The sequence below is a fragment of the Arvicola amphibius genome, chromosome X (assembly GCF_903992535.2).
Source record: "Arvicola amphibius chromosome X, mArvAmp1.2, whole genome shotgun sequence".
Taxonomy (NCBI): Eukaryota; Metazoa; Chordata; class Mammalia; order Rodentia; family Cricetidae; genus Arvicola; species Arvicola amphibius.
Window position 1 is genome coordinate 22,852,731 of NC_052065.1, and position 23,905 is coordinate 22,876,635.

Consider the following 23,905-nt stretch of genomic DNA (forward strand, 5'->3'; position numbering starts at 1 on the left):
AAGAACTGTGTAGTGATGTTTGCTGCTGAATGAACCTTCAAGATTTTAGGCTAAGAAGTCAGACAGAAAATGGCAAATACTGTATAATGTGATTCATAGGAAATATGCAGAACATTCATGTGCATAAAAAATTAGAACAATGGCCCTGTTAATTTTCCCGTTGGACCTTCATTAATTTTTAAAGACTTCGAATGCTTCCGGTCTCTGAGCGACAGTCCAGGGCAACACCTAGTTGGAAAAAATAGAAACAAGGAGGTCCCTGTTAATCCTGTTCTAGGCAGGAGAGGTAAGGTGCAGGAACCAGATGTAGTGGGGTTTATTGTTACTGTAGGATTTTATTATAGTGTCAAAATGGCTCAGTTGTTTGAGCTTTCAGCATGGGAATTCAAATACACACAACTAATTCTAGATGCAACTTTTTGCCTTCCTCCCCAGGTCATAGCAGTAACTTGGCATGTTGACAGTGGTTTAAACTTGTATGTCCCTGTCCTTCGTGAACTACTGGGCTGTATCAGAAGCCTGTGGGCTGGGGTGTGACTGGGGTTGCAGAAATAGCCCAGAATGGATGAGACCTTGGGTTCCATTCCAGAACAGACAAAAAAAGTCCCCAAACACAAGGTTTCCCCATCTTGTAGGTCCAGCCAGAAGGGCTTCTCTGTTTCCTCTAGGGCTCCCCAATACAACTATATATTAGTACCTTGGGTTGATGAGGTCATGGGTTTATCTACACGTTTTCTCAGTCAGACTTGTCCCAAGAATGAACCTCCTTCCATGTATTTAAAAAGCAGGAAAGGGAAAGAAGCTAGAACTCTTCTAGCCAATTCCACACATCTTTCCTGAAAATACTCCTCCTACTAGTTTGATACAAGGCAAAGTATTTTGTTGGGGCTGTGCTGTGTATTGTCATTGGACATGTGTGTGTGTATGTGTATGTGCATGTGTGTGTGAGCACGCACGTGTGTGTATCTGTGTGTGTGCATGCATGTGTGTGTATGTGTGTGTGCGCGCACACATGTGAGTGTGTTCGTGTGTGTGTGCACGTGTGGTATGTGTGTATGGTATGTGTGGTGTGTGTGTGTGTGTGTGTGTCTGTGTGTGTGCATGTGTGTATGTGTGTGTGTACATGGATGTTTTTGCACCCCAAACATTATGTTCAAAATGCAAAGGAGATGTTTTCTGACCCAGGGGACACTATGCCCACAGAATACACTTATTGATGTGTAAAGAGTTTTTACTATCACACTCTAGTGAGCTAATATCAGCTGTTTCTCCCCATTCTCTGTGGACCAACTGAGAATGTGCAGGATCGTTCTGATGAACATAAGTAGGTTTGTTGTCACTTAGATTTATTTTTATTTGTATGTATCTTTGAGTACATGTGTTTATGTGCCCACCCAGACCACAAGAGGGCATTAGCTCTCCTGGATCTGGAGTTACAGGTGACTGTGGGTATCCTTATTTGCAGGCGGGAACTAAGCCACTGAGTGTTTTTAAACCTTTCCCCTTAGACTGCCAGGGAATTATTGCAACCAGTTAGCTGGGCATCGTGTTCTATTCCTCTAATACCATTCAAAGAGCTGAGGCGGGAGGATTGGATGTTACAGACGACCCTTTGTTTCAGAGTAAGATTCTGTTTTAAAAATAAATAAATTTAAAAATGAGGGAAAGGTGTAGTGGTTAAGAGCACTGGCTGTTCTCCTAGAAGAATCATGTTCAGTTCCCAGCATCACACAGCAGCTCACAACTACCCAGAACTCCAGTTCCAGGGGATCTGACCCCACCTTTCGGTTTTCATGGGCACCAGGTACACATGTGGTTCACAGACATACATGCAGGTAAAACAATCATACACTAAAATGTGAGAGATTTCCAAAAGGGGTAGATAAATAGATAAAAATGAAAAGATGTGGAAGAGGAAATGCACCTCCCTGCTTAACGCATTACCTTCAGACAGAACGCTCACCACCTCATCAGAAGTGTGTCCCCCAGCACAAGCCACCTTCTTGGGGTTTCCATGAGGCACGCGGGAGCCCACAGGGGACTGGTGCATGTCCTCAGCAGACGCAGTCATTGCTTCCCACTGCATCACCATTTTGGGAGGATGGGCATCCAGGTTGCATCCTGTCCAGCCATAGAAGGCCAGAGACAGGAGAAGTCCTTGGGCTGGATTCAGTATTCCCTGGGAAGGAAGGCAAAGGACACGTGGAGGTCAAGGGAAATGGGATGACCGTTGGTCAATATAGTGATAAGTGTTGTTCTGGTTTACCCAGTGAACTGGCATTCCTCTGAAACACCCAGACACACAAAATAAAATATCTAATTTAAAAAGAAGCAAAGTAAAATATCTAATTTAAAGAGAAGCAAAGTAAAATATCTAATTTAAAAAGAAGCAAAATAAAATATCTAATTTTAAAAAAAAGGCAAAGAAAAGAGTAAGAGTTTGATCCTGTGAGTTAACGTCAAATGCTTCATATTCTAGGCACGAGTGACTTAGCAGAGATTGCCTCGCTTTTATTCATTCATTCACTCACTCACTCACTCACTCACTCACTCACTCACTCACTCACTTTGCGGTGCTGAAGATCAAACACAGCGTCCTGTGAATGCAAACACCAGGCTCCATCTCAGACCTGAGCCTGTTCAATAATGCGATGACTGAATCTAGCTTACCAGTGCACCACATGATAGAGGTCACTCAAGAATCTTGCACTGATTATATGTTTACACGCTGGACTTTGAATTTTTTTACGTTGATTTCATTTTTTACAAGAAGAAAAAAATAAGTCTATATTGACCTACCATGATAAACCACGTGGTCCTAGCTGCATTCTGGATGCGTTTCAGAGATTCTCCGTGGATATCTGGTTGCATTTCAAGGTAGAACAAAAGACTTTCATTGACGAGATTGGATGACCAACTGATGGAAGGAAAATGTCACTCAGTGAAACTCATCATGACTTTCACCAAGGTTTGGTGTATTGGTTTTTGGTAGCAATTGGACCACTTTAGGAAGGAGTTGAGTTGGCATCAAGACTTTAGTTGAGACACAAATCCTTCTCTTGATCTAACACAGACCTCAAATGGTTCTCCTGATGGAAACACTGCACATCACATCAAGGTGTAAAGTTTAACCCTGTATCAAACCAGAAATCATCCTCCATAAGAGAGGTAACCTAAAGACTTCCTTCCTTCCTCTTTCATCCTTCCTCCTTCCTTCTTCCTCCTCCTTCCCTTCCTCTCTCCTTCCCTCTTTCTTTCCTTTCTTCTTTCTTCCTCCTTCCTTCCTTCCCCTCCCTCCCTCCCTCCCTCCCTCCCTCCCTCCCTCCCTCCCTCCCTCCCTCCCTCCCTCCCTCCCTTCCTTTCTTCCTCCTTACTTCTTTCTTTTTGTGAAGTAACCTAAACTTTCGATGGAGACCAAAATACTATTTTGATATTTTATGAGGAATCTGCGTGTCCCTGAGAGAAGGTGCATGGGTGCTTGTGGTGGGACTGGGGTGCAGTCGGAGGACGTCTCTTGGAGTCGGTTCTCTCCCACCACTTTGTAGGATGCAGACATCAAATTGTCAGACCTGAGCATAAGCATCTTTGCTTGATGAGCCACCTCACCAGTCCTGAGTTGGTTTAAATGAGAATGGCCTCTTGATCCCCCAGTTGGTGGAATTATTTGGGAAGGGTTAGGAGGTCCGGCCTTGTGAGAGGAGTATCACTTTCAGTGAGTTCTGAAGTATCAAACACCCACGGCATTCTCAGTGAGAATCTTTGCTTCTTTTTTGTGAATCGCGTTGTGAACTCTGGGCTTCTGCCCCAGCATCAACCTGCCTGCTGCAACGCTTGCTGCTATGATAGTGATGAATGCCTATCCTTCTGGAACTGTAAGTCCCAAATAAATCTTTCTTTATATAAATTGCCTCTGACATGATGTTTTATGTCAGAGAAAATACTAGCAGAAAAATACTCAATATAAGTCCTTGTGTGGAATTTTAAAATGTCAGTCTCGGTGGGTCCCTGTGATATGAAATAACAAGGTGAAAATATGACAAGCAGTAGTTAACACTGGCCTTGCCTGAAAGGAATTTAAAGAAATGTCCTCCTGCCAGGGGAATTAATACCACCGAGAGTTGCCGTGTTCTGTATGGTACTGATTCATTACAGCTTGGATTGCAATCTTTTTACATAAGCTTTGTTAGATGTTTTCAAAGCATCAACCAGAAACGTTTGTGAAATGGGAGGCACAAAAGGGGATGGTTGCCCAGCTTCTTCTCTACCCTCCAGTGAGCTGAGTCTTTATACTGAAGATGTGTCCTGGCCCTTTTCTCTAAAGACACAGGAATTGTGGGGACAAGAGTAAGAGAGATGGGCACACTCATAAAACTAGGCTAGGGCAGAGAAGCACTTGCTGTTCTCGCAGAGGATGTGGGTTCAGTTCCCAGCACCCCACAGGGTAGTTCACAAAATATGTACCTGCTGGGCACAGTGGCACGCGTTTTAATCCCAGCGTTCCAGAGGCAGGCATAACTCTGTGAGTTCCAGGCTAACTGGAGCAGCTCATGAGACCCCTGTCCCTGTCTTAAAAACCAAAAAAAAAAAAAAAAATTGCTAACTTCAGGGATATCTGAGCATACTCTTCTGGTCTCCATGGGAACCAAACACACACATGGCACATCTGCTTCCACACAAGCAAAATACTTATATTTACACAAGATAAAAAGCATCACTGCCCCTTTACTTTGGTCAGCCCAGCAACAAGATGAAATGCCAGGTGCATAGAGCTTAAATATTTGAAAACTGAACCCATAGCTGGGCATGATAGTGTTTTTCTGCAACCCCAGCACCTGGAAGACAGAAGCAGGGAAACCACAGGGGTCAGCCAGGGGTATGTGGTAAGACATTGCCTCAAAACAATAAGAAAATAGAAAGGAAGAAGAAAAACTGGCTGAATCTGTCTTTAAAAAAAAAGAAATTAAAAAAAACTTGAACAGTTAGCTTCTTATTCTCAGAGTTTGATATATAATTGTCATAAAGGTTTTTCTTTAAAAAAAAAAAACATGAGTTCTGGACTTGTTGACTTGTGTTTTGTTCATTCCTTTAGGGGATGCATTACATTGTTTCAGAGATTTCCCTTCCAGATGATTTCCTTTGGAACACGTAAGTCACATTTGAAAAAGTAAAATGACAAGTTGGCAGATCCTTCCCACTAGCACAACCAACAACAAAAATACTAGAAGAAAGGTTACCATGCAATCAACACCAGCATTATTTTGAAAAACCGGCTCTTGATCACAGCTCCCATCAGCCTCTCATTCTCCGTGTAAACACCTTTTCTTCCTTTCAGTAAAGAGGCCACTGTAGGAGTGTAAAGGAATGTCAGACAACACTCATGACTTACATTAACTCATAATAGAGAAGAAAATAAAAGCAGATATGAACTCTTACACATAGTCAGAAGAGCATGAGGTAAACCCATCAATGACAGTAATTACAGTGTTGTGCCTGGAGTACTTATAGATACCAAGGCATACAGACATATACACATGTACATCTACTCATATATACATACACATACATAGAAACTTACACTTTGAAATAACTCTGTATATTGTGATACTGGGAATGATACCTAGGGACTCATGCACACTAGGAAACTGCTCTACCCCTGAGCTCTGTTTCAACTTAACTGACTGAGCTCAGAGAATTGCTGCAAACCTATATGTCCTTCTAGATTCTCCTGGTGCTAACATCATACACAAATGCAGGACTTTTGTCACAACTTGGAAATTAACACTGATCATTTTTTAACTGAATTTTTGACTTTATTAGTAATTCATTCAAGTATTGTGTTTTAAAGGCTTGTTTTGTCCATTCTAAAACAATATACATTTACTATTTTAGAATATTGAAAAAGCACCCACATATGTAAAAGAAAGATTACTAAAACTCAAATCACACATCAAACCCCACACAATAATAACTCTCTCCATATCTCTTCAACATAATGCTTGAAGTTCTAGCAATAGCAATAAGACGACATAAGGAGATCAAGGGGATTCGAATTGGAAAGGAAGAAATCAAACTTTCATTATTTGCAGATGATATGATAGTATACATAAGTGACCCCAAAAACTCTACCAGAGAACTCCTACAGCTGATAAATACCTTCAGTGATGTGTCAGGATACAAGATCAACTCAAAAAATCAGTTGCCCTCCTATACACAAAGGATAAAGAAGCTGAGAGGAAAATAAGAGAAATATCACCTTTCACTATAGCCACAAATACATAAAGTATCTTGGGGTAACACTAACCAAAGAAGTGAAAGACCTATTTGTTTTTTTTTTAATTTATTTATTTATTATGTATACAATATTCTGTATGTGTGTATGCCTGCAGGCCAGAAGAGGGCACCAGACCCCATTACAGATGGTTGTGAGCCACCATGTCGTTGCTGGGAATTGAACTTAGGACCTTTGGAAGAGCAGGCAATGCTCTTAACCGCTGAGCCATCTCTCCAGCCCTGTGAAAGACCTATTTGACAAGAACTTTAAGTCTTTGAAGAAAGAAATTGAAGAGGATACCAGAAAATGCAAAGATTTCCCATGCTCTTGGATTGGTAGCATCAACGTAATAAAAATGGCAATTCTACCAAAGGTAATCTATAGATTCAATGCAATCCCCATCAAAATCCCAACAAAATTCTTCACAGACCTTGAGAGAATAATCAACTTTATATGGAAAAACAAAAAACCCAAGATAGCCAAAACAATCCTATACAATAATGGAACTTCTGGAGGCATTTCCATCGCTGACATTAAACTCTATTACAGAGCTGCAGTAATGAAAACAGCTTGGTATTGGCATAAAAACAGAGACATTGAACGATGGAATCCAACTGAAGACCTGGATATTAATCCACAAACCTATGAACACATGATTTTTGAGAAAGAAGTCAAAATTATACAATAAATGAAAGAAAGCATCTTTAACAAATAGTGCTGGTGTAACTGGATGTCAACTCAGTGTTCAAAAAAAAAAAAAAACAAGGACATCTTGAATTTTGCATGCAAATGGATGGAAGAAGAAAACACTATCCTGAGTGAGATAACCCAGACCCCAAAATATGAATATGGTATGTACTCACTCATTAGTGAATTCTAGCCATAAACAAAGGACATTGAGCCTATATTTCACGATCCTAGAGAAGCTAAGTGATAAGGTGAACTGAAAGTAAAACATATATCGATCCTCCTGGAAATTGGAAGCAGACAAGATCTCCAGGTAAAAGTTGGGAGCATGGGGGTGGGGGTGGGATGAGGGGAAGGGGAGAAGAGGAGAGAGATGAAAGAAGGGAAGGATTGGGGAGAGCTTGGGGGAATGGGATGGTTGAGATGGAGGGACAGATATGGGAGCAGGGAAGGAGATATCTTAATTGAGGGAGGCATTTTAGGGTTGACAAGAGACTTGGCTCTGGAGGGGTTCCCAGGAATCCATGGAGATGACCCCAGCTAGGACCCTGGTTAGTGGAGGAGAGGGTGCCTGAACTGGCCTTGTCCCATACTCAGACTGATCACTATCTTGAATATCATCATAGAACCTTCGACCGGCGACAGATGGAGATAGAGGCAGAGACCCACATTGGAGCACTGGACTGAGCTCCCAAGGTCCAGTCGAAGAGCAGAAGGAGGGAGAAGTTGAGCAAGGAAGTCAGGACCACGAGGGGTTGGTCCACCCACTGAAACAGTGTGCCTGAGCTAATAGGAGCTCACCAAATCCAGCTGGACTAGGACTGAACGAGCATGGGATCAAACTAGACCCTCTGAATGTGGCTCACAATTGGGGCAGACTGAGAAGCCAATGATAATGGCACTGGGATTTGTCTCTATTGCATGTACTGGCTCTTTGGGATCCTGTTCTATTTAAATGTATACCTTTGTAAGCCTGGATGGAATGGGGAGGGCCTTGGACTTCCCACAAGGCAGGGTACCCTGCCCTCTCTTAGGACTGGAGTGCGAGGGGGAAGGAGGAAGGGGCAGCGGGAGAGAAAGGGAGGAGGGGAGGAAGTGGAAATTTTGATTGATATTATTTATAAAGTAATAAATAAAAGAAAAAAGAATATTGAAAAAGTTAACAATTCTCCTTACAGACAAGCTAAAATATATATTTAGAGAATAATGACCCATGGTTCCGCTGCACAGATATAACCACTGGAATAGTATAGTGTTTGGCCAAGACATTTCCACTGCTTTGACAAAAAACACTTCCTGTGTGAAATTTTTAAAATAAAATTCCTATATTTAAATGCAGATAAGAAAAAATTTATATAAGGACAATAAATTCCTACCAATAATAATAGAGTTTTGTTCTGTTTTGTGTATATACATACATACATACACATATATATATATATATATATATATAATTGATTTTTATTGAGCTCCGCTTTTTCTCTTCTCCCCTCCCTGCCTCTCCCCTCCCCCTTCAACCCTCTCCCATGGTCTCCATGCTCCCAATTTACTTAGGGGATCTTGTCTTTTCCTACTTCCCATGTAGATTAGATCCATGTATGTCTCTTTTATGGTCCTCATTGTTGTCTAGGTTCTCTGGGATTGTGGTTTGTGGGCTGGTTTTCTTTACTTTATGTTTAAAAACCACTTATGGGTGAGTACATGTGATAACTGTCTTTCTGTGTCTGGAGTAATAATAGACTTTTAATTTTTTTTTGATTCTACAAGCAAAGGCTGGAGAGATGCCTCAATGATTAAAAGCACTTTCTGTCCTTGCAGAAGACTGGAGTTTGGTTCCCAGCAACCACATGACAGCTCACACCCATCAGGGAACCTAATGCCCTCTTTTGGCCTCTATATGCATGTGATGCACATAAACTCAGGTAGGCTCACACATACACATAAATATAGTAAATAAATAGATATTTTTCAGTTCAACCAAAAGTTGAGACTGTAGCATAAAAAGTAAAGTATTTAATGCACTATATTTAAAAGCAGATAGGAAAAGATGCATCAAACATGTCAACAGTTTATCACTAATGATAGAGACTTTAAACACTCTTTAGAAGTTTCTACCAACAACTTCTGACTCTTAAATGACCTTTCTGTGAAGGCCAATGTGCAAATACCTTAATTCACATTCTACCCAAGAGAGGCCCAGAAACATGGATACCAATGGATATTCGCTCCGAGCCATGGTCACTTGAGGAGGTGGAAGGGAAGAGACGCAGGCCCCTAGTCCTAGCTGTAAGAGATGTATCCCTCTGCCAACTCACTATCTTCCCCTCATTCAGTTTTTAGCATTGCAATGGACTTGTTTCCTGTGTTCCACTTCCTGTTTCCTGTCCTTGTGGAAAAATGCATAGGTCAAGTGACTGCCTAGGGATGACCAGACTCTGAATCCAAACCTCATCCCTTCTCTTATCTGTCTCTTCCACTACCTAAGTGGCCTCTACCGTTTTTACAAAATCACCTTCAGGCCCTCCAGACTAAAGGCAGACTCTGGGGGAGCCCAGCACAGAAGTGAAGCCTTAATCAAAACCGATGATCTTTAACTGAGCAAATACCAGGAAAAACCCTGTGTAGGTAAAGTTGACTTTCACAGTTTCACTTATTAAACATGATCGTTTTGTCCAACTATTCCATTCACGTCTTGAAAAAAATAAGTACAGTTGCTGTGTGTCATTGAAGAAGGAACAGCTGTTTTTTTCTGTGAGTTCCAAGACATGCAAATGTACTCAGCGTTCATATAACAAGAGTAGCCCCCCCCCCCCCCCCCCCCCGCGCACGCGCGCGCAAGATTTACCTGCAGTCACTGTCTTGTGAAACAGGATGGGGTTGGCCACAAGGACAAGCAGTAGTGGCAAGTATGTGGTGACATAATGGGGAATGGCGTGGTCCAGGCCCCTCTCACACCTGAAAAGAGAAATACCAAAACATTCTCCTTTAAAGAAAAGCTTTAGCTGAGACAACTCACTTCCCTGGAAACTGAGATAAGAGGTCATGTTCCTGTCTCATATATGGGAGGAGTGATAGAGCATTTCACTGGGGGAACCTTTTAAAGGCCTTCTGGGAAAGTATAGGATAGAAAAAGTCTTCCAGAGTGATAGATTCTCTGCTTTGGGTCTCTTCAAGAAACACACACACACACACACACACACACACACACACACACACATATACACACACAGTCCAAGTGGAAGGGGAGACAAAGATACCCAATTAAGTACTGGACTTTGAGTACTTGCTACGTGGCCTTGCCCAGGAACTTGAATACGATCCACTCCCTCTCCTTGAGCAACTCAGAAGGTGGAAGTTTAAGACGTGAAAAATGCTGGGTGTGGTGGCGCACGCCTTTAATCCCAGCACTTGGAAGAGGGAGGCAGTGGCATCTCTGTGTTTGAGGCCATTCTGGTCTACAAAGAGAGTTCCAGGGCAGCCAGAGCTATAGAAAAGAGAGACCCTGCCTCCAAAAAAGATTTAAAATGATGTCGTTATCATGAATAATGAAGTTTCAGCAGTTGTCTTTAGGGCAACTAACGAGGATTTCTACAAATTAATCATGAAAATCATTAGTCACCTTAGGATGCAGTGAAAGGTCATGCACTCATGTGGCAAATATAGGACCTGGAACCGAGGAATGGCTCAGAGATTGACGGCACTTGCTGTTTGTGCCGAGGACCTGAGTTCAGTCCCAGCAGCCACACACCATAATCATCAGAGTTCCTGTGCCCTCTTCAGACCTCCTCCGGCACCAGGCACACACATGATGCACATACATACATGCAAGCAAAACACTGGTATAAATAAATTATTTTTTAATCTAAAAAGTTAAGAACTATCAACTAAACCACATATGATTTAAGAAGAGAAAAATGATTGTGAATTAATAAACGAAGGCCAAGCAGGCTATGGAGCCACTATGATGACTCCTTTTTTTTGTTTTTTTTTTATTTTTTTTATTTTTTTTTATTAAAGATTTCCATCTCCTCCCCCTTCCCTCCCCTCCCTTCCACCCATACCCCCACTCCACCCCTCTCCAAGACAAAGAGCCATCAGGGTTCCCTTCACTATGTTAAGTCCAAGGTCCTCCCAGCTCCCCCTAAGTCCAGGAAGGTGAGCAACCAAACTGACATGATGACTCCTTTTAACAGAAATAATGTTCTTCAGTTCTGAAGGATCAATGTGGTCTGGAAAAATTCCAGGGACATGAGAAGGCAGAGAAGAGTAATTCTGACAGAAAGGCAGAGAGAAAATGACTGATGGGAGTGAGGATATACGTAAAGAACACCCAGGGTTCAAGAAAATGGGTAGCACAGGACTAAGAGATAATCACGCATAGAGACTTTAAATCCAAGCTCAACCAAAGGCATTTGAGCACCCGGGGCCTCCTTGTGAGCCCCGAATCAGTGGAAGTCTTGGGCTCAATTTTTTTCTGGGAATTTCTGGGTCCCAGAGGGGAGGACACAGAAAAGAAAGGGAGAAAAGAAAGGGCTTTCCAGTTAAGCGTGCTTTACTGTGATAGCAGTAACACTACTGCCTGTTCTTTATAAGCTTTCCAGAAAGCAAAATATAGAGCGTGCCTGCACAGAGCTCCCTGAGAAAATCCCTAGTTGGCAAATTGCAATTGTTGAAATGAGGAATGTCCCCAACAGGCTCAGGTATTTGAAGAGGCCTTCAGTTCACTCTCTTTGTTCAGTGTTTGTGGTCGAAGATGTGATCTCTCAGCTTCCCGATCATGCAATCATGGCTACTGCTTGCTACCACACCTCCGTGTCACAATGGACTTTTCATCTCTCTGAAAGTGTAAGCCCAAATAAACTCTCTCTTCCTTGAGTTACCTTGAGTCACGGTATTTATTCACAGCCACAGAAAAGTAATTCATAGACAAGGCAATACCAAAGTGGAGACAGACATCTAACAAAGAAACCGAGAGTCGTCAAAAATGTTCTACACTATGGGTCAGCAAACTTCTCCCATACAGAAGCAGATGGCTTGTATATTTCAGCTTCGTGGTCTCTGTGGTAGCTCTGAATCCCATGTCTGTCAAGCAAAGGTGGCAGCCGGCCGCATACAAACAAATGTGTGTTCTGATAAAACTTTATTAACAAACACAGGCAAAGGGTAGGATTGACCAGGAGGGCCGTGCTGTGCTGAGCCCTGGTAGACACATTCCTAAAATCACAGAAATACTGTCTACCTCTCTGTTTTCTGCTTAAATTTACAGTGGTCATCCTCAGGCCCTGAGGTTTTATAAATATCTCTGTTCGCAGGGAGGAGTGGATCTCAGTGCCTTAAGCATGTTGGAAAATTACCGTCCCTCATTCTTTTCCAGTGGGATTCATCTATCCAGCTTTTCATTCCATGTTAGAGACATGCAATAGACCAGGGATCTGAGCACTACATTACGGGGTGACCTGGCTTACCTGGACACGGACGGGTAGTAGAGCATGACTGCCCCCTCCACGCAGAGCAGCACAGCCAGGCCCCAGGCCATGATGTGGTAGAGCATCATGGTGCTAGGAGAGAACAGAAGAGAGGTCGCCACAGGTCAGACGGTCACAACATGCCTGCCCAGCGGAAAGGACCAGATCGACTTCTGTGCTATGGAAGGTTTCCCGCCAAGAGTTTCCCATGCTGTCGGTGAGGAGGTTGTTGGGTTTACATTGTTGTATTTTCAGTTGAGATGAAATTCACATCACATAAAATTTGTTATTTGAAAGTGAGAAGTTCAGAGATGGTTTGCACATGCGCAGTGCTGTTCAGCCATCATGACTATCTAATTCCAGGACATTTTGATCAGCACAAAAGAAGAGTTTGTTCCCGTTAGCAGTCACTACCATCCCTGCTGGCCCTGAGAGCCACCGATACACTTTATTCTGTGGAGTTGTCTGTTCTGGATATTCACAGACGATAATAAACTGAATGGCTTTGCGTATGGTGTTTTTCACTTAGTGAGTTTTTCATGGTTGTGTAATACACCGTCATATGGACAAGCCCCATTATGCTCCTTCAAACACCCACCAATAGAAATTTAGATTGTTTCTATTTTTTGGCTATGAGTAGTACTGTTGTGAACATGTATATACAGTTATCTGAGCTCCTATTTTCAATTCTTTGGTGTGTGTGTGATGCATGTGTGTAGTATGCATGTGTGTGTTGTGCATCTGTGGTGTGTGTGTGTGTGTCGTGTGTGGTGTGTGTGTACATGTGTGTGTGAGTGTGTGTGGTGTGCATGTGTATGTTGTATGTGTGTGTGGTGTGTGTGTGGTGTGCATGTGTGTGTGGTGTGTTTGTGTGTGTGCGTGGTGTGTGTGTGGTGCGCATGTGTGGTGTGCATGAGCATGGTGTGTGTGCATGTGTGTGGTGTGCGTGTGTGTGTGTGAAATTGCTCGGTTAAATAGTATGTCCATGTTAAGCTGGTGTACATCTTCATAGACAGCAGTCAGTTGCTCTATGACTAAGCTGTACCCCAACCCCTTCATATTTAATTTTTGAATGAACCAAATTCTCTTTGTCTCTGACAACAGTGAACAAAATTTTTTCTTCTTTTCTTGGTTTTGGGGTGTGTGTGTGTTTAAAAACAAACTAAGTGGGAGTTCACCATGTTGTCTAGAGTGGCTTTGAACTCCTGAGCTCAAGTAATTGTCCTGTTTGAACCTACAAAGTAGCTGCAACTACAGATACACACCATTATGTAATTCCAGTTCTGATGACAACAGTCCTAATGGGGGGGGGGTGGCTGCTACTTCTGAGACTCAATCTTAATAAAAAAAAATAAGAAACAATCCCATATGTAGACATCCTGAGAAAGCAGTGTTCAGTTTTCATCTGTTGTGATTTGAATGTCATCAGGAAATTCTAATGGGGAAGTGACAAAAAGTGGAGACTTCTGAAAAGTGATCAATTTCGATGTGTGATTAGTTGGCCCTGTTGCTCTGATCCTGTGGTAATCCATTATATGATCGTATATGGCACAGTGAAATCACTTGCAACTTTCAGTGGCCAAAGATTTATGGAGCAAAAGTTGTAGACACAGAAAATACTAAGAACAACACAAGTCACTTTTCTGAATTTCCCAATCTCAAGTGGTTGTCATATCAAACCCTCATGGCTCAGAGGTTAAGAGCACTGGCTGTTCTTCCAGAGGTCCTGAGTTCAATTCCCAGCAACCACATGGTGGTTCACAACCATCTGTAATGAGATCTGGTGCCCTCTTCTGGCCTGCAAGCAAACATGCAAGCAGAACACTGTGTACATAATAAATAAATAAAATCTTAAAAAAAAAAAAGAATCATGCAAGTAATTGTACCCCTTAAGCACTAACTAGGGAAACAGGAACAGAGGCTGAGAAATCGAGTTCAGAACTGTGATCATCCAAAGTAGAAGGCTAAGTGTATAAGTAGCTAAATGGTGTGGTAGCCAGAACAAGGTCCCAATGATGTCCATGTCCTGATTTCTAGAACCTGGGATACGATATGACAGGAAAGTCCACAGATGTGATTAAGGATTATTGAGGTGAGCTCATCTTAGATTACCAGGGTGGCCCAATATAATCATAGGAAGTCATAAAAATACAGGAATTTTGGGCTAGAATACACATAGACATACCCCTGTCTCAAAAACTGATGGATAGATAGATGATAGATAGATAGACGATGGATGATAGATACATAGATAGATAGATAGATACATAGATACATAGATGATAGAAAGATAGACGATTGATAGATGATAGATTAGATAGATATATGATAGATAGATAAATAAATGATAGATAGATATATGATAAATAGCTAAATGATAGATAGATGATAGATAGATATATGATAGACAGACAGACAGACAGACAGACAGATAGATGATAGATCAGTCAAGCAGTCATGGCACAAACCTTTAATCTCAGCACTCAGGAGGCAGAGGCCAACAGAGCTCTGTGAGTTTGAGGCCAGCCTGGTTTACAGAGTGAGGTGAGCTCCATAACAACCAGGGATACACAGAAAAACTCTGAAAATAAATTCAAAATGCAATAAGGTAAATGTTAAGGTTTTAAACACTAAAATCTAGAAAAAAGGCTCCATTTTAAACAGAGTGTGGGAATCTAGAGAGATTCTTCAGTTAGGAGCACTATACTGCTCTCGCAGAGAACCTGAGTTCAATTCCTAGTACCCTTGTCAGGCAGCTTCACAAATGTTTGTAACTCTAGCTCTTGGGGATCCAGGTAATACCCTCTTCTAGCTTCTTCAGGTACCTGCTCATAAGCCCACACACAGATACACAAATATACACATAATTAAAAATAATTAATAAATAAAAGGGGATGGATATCTTGGGTGGAAATCAGACAAAGGGTGTAATCTGAAGGCTCAAAAGAGACTCCATGTCTCAGGACCTGGTGGGTATTAGACATCCCAAATTCTGCTGGCAAACCTGAGGGTTTTCTTTTTCTTTCTCCCTCCTCTGCACTCCCCATTCCCTGCATAGCTCACATTCCTGCCACATCCCTCCTTTATCTTTTGCAAGCACCCACCCAGTCCACCCTTCTTATCCAATTCTCTGGATTTGAGGACGTGGCTGGTAACTCCAGATACTGCTGGTAACTCCATAGAACCACATGAAGCCAGCTCATCCCATGGAGCAGTGGACACCATTCAAACAGATGCTTCTTTGCAATCGGGTGGGCAGGCTGTGCTCTAGCGGTCTCACACACACTAGCTGTCATGCGAGATTCAGCAAGATACCTAGCAAATGGCACCCACATCCAGCGGAGATTCTGACTTTGAAGAGCAGCTGTATGAGCAGAAGTCAGGAAAAGAAGCAGAGGCTCGCACACAAAGCTTCCAGAGAAAAACTTATTTGTTCCAGCTGCCTGGGAGAGCACAAGGAAATGACTCCAGCATATTTTGCCTCCCCCATTGTAACCAGTTCCTGGAGTATCCCTCCTCGGGCCTCACAGGGGCAGGAAGCTGAGGGGAGCCTGTCTGTGATGTGAGCATTGTCAGAGATCTAAGTTATACGCAGACTCTGCTACCCTGGAGTGGCCCTCTGCAGGAGCTGTGTTGTTGATGACACCACATGCTCCCCTCATTTGTGGCCACACCAGGTGCATTGACAGAGCAAGGAGTCCAGCCCAGGAGGCAAGACTAACCAAGTCCAAGGCTGGAGGTCAATAAAACCTGGGCAATGGTTCTTCCTTCTGTGCCACAACAGCCACATCTGGGCCACAGGATACAGGAGATGGCCGTGTTAATAACAGATGCCTTCTGAAACCCAACCAGATTATGAACCTGCACCCTCACTCAGTGGCGACTTGTGGCAGTCAGACCATAAGTGAACACTACCTTTATCTGAATGCTTCATGGTTCCCAACTGTAATGGTCTGTCCTATCCCTGTAAAAGACAAGCCCCACCCACTCCCTGTCTGTCTGTCCTTCCTTCCTGCCAGCCCCTTTCCAGCCTCTTCTTTTCCAACTCTCTCCCTTCTCCCCATTTCTCCCCTTCCCCTCCCTCCCTCTGTCTCTCTGTCTCTCTGTCTCTCTCTGAATGTTCCCCTGTCTTTATCCCTTCCCCCCTCTGTGTGTGTGTGTACTCCCCTGTCTTTCTCCCTCTCCCCCTCTCTCCCTTCCCCCCTCTGTGTGTGTTTCCCTGTCTTTCTCCCTCTCCTCTCCCTCCCTCCCTCTCTCTCTTTTTCTCCCTGTCTCTCTGTGTATGTGTTCCCCTCTCTTACTCCCTCTCCTCTCTGTGTGTGTGTTCCCCTCTCTTACTCCCTCCTCCCCTCTGTGTGTGTGTTCCCCTGTCTTTCTTCCTCTCCCCCCCCTCTGTGTGTGTGTGTGTTCCCGTCTTTCTCCCTCCCTCCCTCCCTCCCTCCCTCCCTCCCTCCCTCTCTCTCTCTCTCTCTCTGTGTGTGTGTGTGTGTGTGTGTATGTATTCCCATCTTTCCCCCTCTCCTCTCCCTCCCTCCCTCTCTGTGTTCCCCTCTTTCTCCATCTCCTCTCTATCCCTCTCCCCTTCTCTGTGTGTTCCCTGTCTTTCTCCCTGTCCTCCCTCTTCCCCCCCCTGCTCTTCTCCCTTCTCCCCTCCATAACCCACTAAATAAATATCCAACCTCACTCTGCATGGCTGTGCCCATCCATGTCTCTGTCTCTCACCCTGTGCCCGGGACCAGCCATCTTCATGGCCTGCCCAAGATCTCATGGCTTCTGATGCCCACACTTTGATCTCTTTTTGCAACAGGGTCCCATTATTCATCCTGAGTTGACCTCCAACTCCAGATCTTCCTGCCCTGGTCTCTGGGGTGCTTGAGATGACTCTGAGGGGAACCATACTGTCATTTTCTTATGATGCACAGTACATTTAGTTCAAGGCCTTTTTCAAGATCTCAAGCCCTGTGTAATATTGTTTTGAAACCGCGATAGTCTTCACTCGAGGGGTACTACAGTGAAAGCTAAAATTTAAACTTCAAGTCTATCTTAATAATATTTCTGGACATGGGAATTAAAAGGGGAAAGGACTCTGCTCTGCCAAAGAAAGCAGGTGAGTGCTTACCAGATCCCAAAGGACTTGTGACATTTATCAACCACGTTTGCCAAGTTGGGCCCCTGCCCTGTAATTTAATAACAGCCTCAGTCTCTCTAGGGTGAGCTTGGTTTCCACGGAAACTGAGCATTTTGTGACTTCTGCTCTATGCCTGGCGTCTCTAGGATGGGGAGCCTGCTCTTTTCCACACAGGGACATAACTTTTTTTCTGCAAAATTTTACTATTTTTTGTATTTATCTGTTTTATTTTGCATTTACATCTCAGCCCTTTCCTCTCCTTCCTCTCCTTCTAGTCCCTCTTCTCATCTCTTTAGGTTCCCTTCAGAAAAAGGCAGACCTCCCATGGATATCAGCCAGTCACACTGAGACTAGGCACCTCCTCTCCTATTGAGACTGAATGAGGCAACCCAGCAGGAGGAAAGGGCCAGGGAAGCAGGCACCAGAGTCAGAGACAGCCCCTGCTGGCACGATTAGGAGTCCTGCTAAAAGGCAAGCTACGCAACTGTCGCAACTGTCACATAGGTGCAGAGGGACGGGCACATATCTCCACGCTTGAGACTTGCCCACATTCCTGCCTTTTAAAAGCTTCTTGGGCTTCACAGCCCATGCATTAACTTTCCACGTGATTGCACATCCTCAGAAGCCACGCACTTCCCAAAACTTTCTAGATGCTGGCATCACCATCGTCCTGCCTGCTAAAATGAATGTTGACCTCATAATTAATACTGAAGCCCCTGAGGAGCAGGGGACAGGGTGGGAGCCTGGATGATAAACAAAGCATAAAATCAGTGCAGGGTGACAGAGTGAGAGGCTCTTACACAGTGCTCACTTCCAAATGCCTGATTCCCCCAAGGCTTTTAGGTTTCTGGATTTTGATGTGGCCACTGGAATTGAACCCAGGGTTTTGAACACATATGCTTTTCACTTGAACTTACCAACAGCCTCTACCTCTTTAATTTACAAAGTTACTTATTTGCAAGGTTGGAAGAATCTTGATGTTTTGAATTTACCATTGGTATCTTATAGAAATGAGCTGTCAGCTGGGAATAATGGCAAATCCTTTTCATCTGAGCACTCAGGAAACAGAGGCAGGAGTATCCTAGGTTCAGGGGAAGCCTGAATTGCATAGTGGAACCAGGGGTCTGGAAGAAATGTCACTATAAAAATGAGCAAGCATAAATATTTCTGGATAGAAATCCAATTGTCAGGTGATGTATGGTGTGAGCCGCACCACTAAGAACCTTCGAATGCCCAACAGCATGTCCGAATTTTTCTCACAGAAACAGGAAAGATATCCCTGTCCGTGTTCCCAGTCATAAATACCTCAGTCCTGCCGATCTCCTGATCACCAGGTACACATCGACTGCATAGCAGAAGAGCCACCAGAGGCAGGCGCTGTACAACAGCTGGACCCACATCTGTAACCAAGAGGAGTTCAGCATCAACAATTCTAGCAGCATGCATGAGGCCTGCAACTCACACCTGCAATGAGGGGCAGACACGGCTTTGTCTGACAGCATCAGTGAGCCATCCCATGTGGACACATTCTCTGAAGCACACGATAGCGGCCCGGTGGTGTCTGTTTATGCATGTGTCCTCTGTCTGTATAGTTAGATTTGACACGGGAACTCTGTGTATCCTCTGTCTATAGAGTTAGATTTGACATGTATGTGTATCCTCTGTCTATGTAGTTAAATTTGACATGGGAACTCTGTGTGTCCTCTGTCTATAGAGTTAGATTTGATATGTATGTGTGTCCTTTGTCCATAGAGTTAGATTTGACATTGGAACTCTGTGTGTCCTCTGTCTATAGAGTTAGATTTGACATGGGAACTGTCTCTGGTGTGCTTAAGACAAGGCACATGTTCACTGAGACAGAGGCATTGTTGGAATGCAGCTAGGGAATCATAGAGAGTAGAAATGGAAGTAAGCTGGAAATTCTACAGAGGAACTGAGACTTCCACATGTCATTCATACCTTCACGTCATTCTTGTGAAGGGCATGGCAGTGTGAGAAGCTTAGCATGTTTCTCTGTGTGCAATCTGTGTGTTTACTGCATGTTTTACTTATACAAAAATTTCATGTAGAATATTTCATGTATATTTAAATATATTTCCTTTAGAAAACCACATCCAATCTTTCTGTCTTTCTCTATAGCTGGCTTTGATTGGGGCTGCGTACACATGGAAAAAGTGTGTGTGTGTGTGTGTGTATGTGTGTGTATGTGTGTGTGTGTGTGTGTGTGTAAGGTGAAGGCTGAGGCACTAGATGGTTCATTCTCAGACTTGTGTATCCATCCACACCCCAAGTAGATTTGGCCTCACTGACTCCTGGTCCTCAGGTCCAGGGTGTGACCTGAGAGTTGCATTCATCACAATTCCCAGTGTTTGCTCTGCTGACTTTGAAGACCGTCATGCAGCAGGAGCAGAAGGAGGAGGGTGAGCAGAGGGAGGCATGTGCGCATGAGTGCGTGCGTGTGTGTGTTCACAGGTGCATGTGTGTGTGTGAAGATCATCGTGCAGCAGGAGCAGAAGGAGGAGGGTGAACAAAATGAGGCGACTTACTGCGCTCCCTACACAGAAAGCAGCAGGCCACGTGTCAGTTCCATTCACACCGGAGACGTTTTCAATGAAATCTGGGTAGGCTACCCATACCGTGGACCTGATAACAATTCCTGGATGAGAATTAGAAAGTAAAAGCCTTATTGATTTTAATTCAAAACAGGAACAAGCTGGTTGTTTTAGAGGGGGTATAAAAAAGGGAACAAAGAAAGGAAAGAGAGAAAGATGAAAGTGAAAAGCAGAAATATTGGTGTGCAACAATAACAAGGAAACTGAAGGCTGAGCAACCGAGATCATCATTATTGTGAGAGTTGTCCCAGGCACTTCAGCGACTGTTCACGTTATAAGCAGGAACAACATTGTCCCTGTTTTGTTTGGTGATTGGGAATCACAGCACCACTGGCAGGTCTGTGTTTTTCACTTGTACTTTTAATATCCTTGTTATTCATCATATAAGGACCTGGTAAGATGCATGTGTACCATGTAACACACTACTCCACACATGCACTGAAGGATTAGTGTGGTCCCTGAACTCTTAAGCCAAATCTTCTAATTATCAAGCCACCACTAATAAAATAGAACAGCTTTTCTGAAAAGTACTTCAGTCTTATGTCTACAACCTCATCTACTAGATTTTTTTTGAAGGATTATGTTCTTTTGCTACTCAACAAGATATCTAGGTATATCTTTATTTCTAATTATTCGAGCTATTGATACCTATTCTGAGAACATCCTGAAGGAATCAAGTTATTCTGCATGGAAAACAATTTATCCCTCGTGGAAAGGAAACGGTTTTTCCTGTCGTGCTCTCCAAATGTGAGAAAGTGACTTGGAATTACAGAGTATTCATGGGAACTCAAATTCTTCAGTGTCTATAATCACATTTTTGTAACTCTTGGCAATGGTATAAAACAGGTCTTCACTACACAAAATTATTTGGTTTTAGTGCTTTCTTTCTATTGGAACCTGACAGACAGAAATTCATCCAGCCTGGGATTTGTTTCCAATTAACCCAGCCAGGAGGGAGGAAAAAGGAAAAAGGTCTGCAAACCCGGGCAGGGTGCATCTGGGGATTCAGGATACTTCTTTATAATTATAGACAACCTGCAAGCATATTGGGCAATTCCCACACCAAGCTGATAAAATAAAACGTCTAGTTTAGAGTTCAGCAACGTGCATTATGCTCTAGTTGAAAAAAGGACATCGACAAACTCATTTCTGTTAAGGGCCAGGTCGTTAACCATGGTTGTTTTGTGGACCATGGCATCTATTTCCCACCTTCAACTTGGCCCTAGCAGAGCTAAGAGGGTCTCAGATCAGGAACAAATGCTGTGTTCATTTCCACACAACTTTATATAAATTTATGCAGCCATCACATGCCATTTATCTTCTCTGAGATGCTGAAACATTTTTAAAATGTCGTGTCATTCTTTTTTATTTTTATTGATTGATTGATTGATTGATTTTTATTGAGCTCTACATTTCGGTCTGCTTCCTTCCCTGCCTCTCCCCTCCCCCAAGGTCCCCATGCTCCCAATTTACTCAGGAGAGCTTGTCTTTTTCTACTTCCCAAGTAGATTAGATCCATGTGAGTCTCTCTTAGGTGTCACAGAACATGCACCACATAGAACTTTGTATACCTGAGGTTCAAAACCAGACTGAGGGGCTGGAGACAGTGCCACTGGGAGGCGGGGGGGGGGGGGGACTTTGACCCAGCAAGCACAAGACCCTGGTGATTTCAACAACAGCTCAGAAGATAGGATTTTTAGATAAAAAACAAAACAACCAACACATAAGCACATTGGGGAAAAAACATGGGCACGGATGGCGTTGAATGTTTCTCCTCGATGAATTAACAACCTTGCACGGTCTACCCCGTGAGCTGCGTATTCCATCCCCAAAAGGAGCCCGCTACACAACCTTGCACATCCTACTCCATGAGCTGCGTATTCCATCCCTAAAAGGAGCCGGCCGCACCTTACCCAGGCAGCCCAGAAAGTCGCAGGTGGTTGCAGCGCGGAGGATGCGCACCGAGGCCGGTGGGGAAGTCGCAGGCCCCGTGTGACTCACAGATCTGCGCCCCGGCAGGAGTTGCAGGAGGCCCAGGACCAGACGGAGAGCGCCACTGCCCAGGCACAGCGCGTGAAACACCCGCGGTTGGAAGCTCAGCACCAGCTGCGTGGCTGCGTCCCTCGTTGGGCAGCAGAAGATGCCCAGGCGTGGGGAGGCCATTGCAAAACTCAAGGCGTTTGCAGGCTTTTGCAATTGGTCTTGCTCCGTTCGGCAAAACCCAAGGCTTTTGCAGGTCAGGTGCTGGGCTGGCCAGGGAGGTTGGGCATCATGTGCCTGGGCCTCTTTCCCCACCCCAGCCCCTTAGGCTGCGCTGGCTCCAGTCTTTGCAGGCCACGAGGTCTCACGAGGCTAAAGCTGAATGTTCTGAGGGAGGGATGGGGGAGGAGCGCCAGGAGTGGGCGGGAGTCAGCAATTTCCCTTTGCACCAGGCCTTCCCTGTAGCTTCCCTCCCCAGAACCCGCAGCCCCCAACCTGGAGAGACCTGTCCCATTCATCAAGACAGTTTGTAACTGTGACATCTTCATGCGATGCCTGAGAGGCAACACACTCACATTCATCCACTGAATACATCTCTCCTAAACAGAAACAGTCTCCACATCTTACTCTCTCTGGTCCTGCTGCATTGAAACAAACCCACAGGGACCTTCCTTTCACATAAAAGACATCTTGAATCTGAGCACTTGGGAGGTGGAGGCAGGCCATCTCTCTGAGTTCACGACCATTGTGGTCTGCATAGGGAATTCCGTGCCAAGCAAAGCTACATAGGGAGAGACTATCCAACCCACCCCTCTAACAGAAAAAAAAAACCACCAAATAAACAAACACCCACCCTGACATACCTCATCTCATTTGGAGAGCACGACATACCTAATAAAACTAAAGGAATCCGCAGCACCAAATTCAGGGGTTTTCTTTTATGTTTTTTGGGACAAGGTTTGACTCTGTAGTCCAGGCTGACCTGGAATCTGCAGAGATCTACCTGCCTCTGCCTGCAGAGTATTAAAGAGGTGCGTTACCACCCCAGGCTCACTGACACCTATGTCCATGAACGGTGAGCTAGGACAAGGGCGATTAGCAGAGGGCTGGGAATTTTCCAAGTTAGAGCTTCACGTGTGGAGTTTTAGTCTAGCCAGGTGAGCGGCCTACTCCTTTAATTCCAGGACTCGAGAGGCAGAGGCAAGCAGACCTCTGTGAGTTCAAAGACAGCCTGGTCTGCATAATGAGTTTCTCGACTGAGAGGGCTACAGAGTCATCTTGTCTCAAAATTAAAAAAAAAATGTATTCCTCCAGGACTCTTCCTTAAATCCCATCCTGCAAATTTCATACCCAAACCATATGCAGAGACGTTTCAAGTGGAAACAGCTCTTTGCAGAAAATATCCACAGGACCCAGAACAGAAGGCATGGAATCAGGATTCTGTTTGCTCCTATTGCAGTCCAGGACCTTAAACCAAAGCAGTGCAACCAATCCTCTTTTCCTTCATGGCACTGGATCACCTCCTTTAGTTAGTTGACCATGTTGGGTGCCAGTTGTTGCAAGGAGGGGCTGCTTGTTTGTCCTGGCCACCCAGGTAGCTTAGCCCTGAAATAACCACACAGAAACTGTATTAATTAAATCACTGCTTGGCCCATTAGCTCTAACTTCTTATTGGCTAACTCTCTTCATACACTTGACACTGGCATAACAGGCACAGAACAGAAGAGTTACTACAGACAGCTGTGGATAGAAGGGTGTCAGC

At 44.0% G+C, this 23,905-nt stretch overlaps 1 protein-coding gene across 1 annotated transcript; it reads right to left on the minus strand.

The window, feature by feature from the left end:
- On the minus strand, positions 1-22,326 carry Gpr143 (G protein-coupled receptor 143). Its single transcript, XM_038317363.1, has 9 exons — positions 22,077-22,326; positions 20,098-20,207; positions 18,857-18,951; positions 12,424-12,516; positions 9,804-9,913; positions 5,235-5,343; positions 2,800-2,917; positions 1,945-2,179; positions 1-228 (listed from the first exon to the last, which is right to left on the minus strand). Exons 1-9 carry the CDS (start codon positions 22,324-22,326, stop codon positions 179-181), a joined length of 1,170 nt encoding a protein of 389 aa, XP_038173291.1. The 3' UTR covers positions 1-178.
- Between the last annotated feature and the right edge of the window lie 1,579 nt (positions 22,327-23,905).

Excerpts from the sequence above, each read along its gene's own strand:
- Gpr143 (XM_038317363.1), bottom strand. The coding sequence starts at position 22,326 with ATGGCCTCCCCACGCCTGGGCATCTTCTGCTGCCCAACGAGGGACGCA. Across the intron at positions 9,914-12,423 it reads TACTACCCGTCCGTGTCCAG|GTGTGAGAGGGGCCTGGACC; the intron begins GTAAGCCAGGTC and ends TTCTCTTTTCAG. Across the intron at positions 2,918-5,234 it reads ATGCTGGTGTTGATTGCATG|TTGGTCATCCAATCTCGTCA; the intron begins GTAACCTTTCTT and ends TCCTTCCATCAG.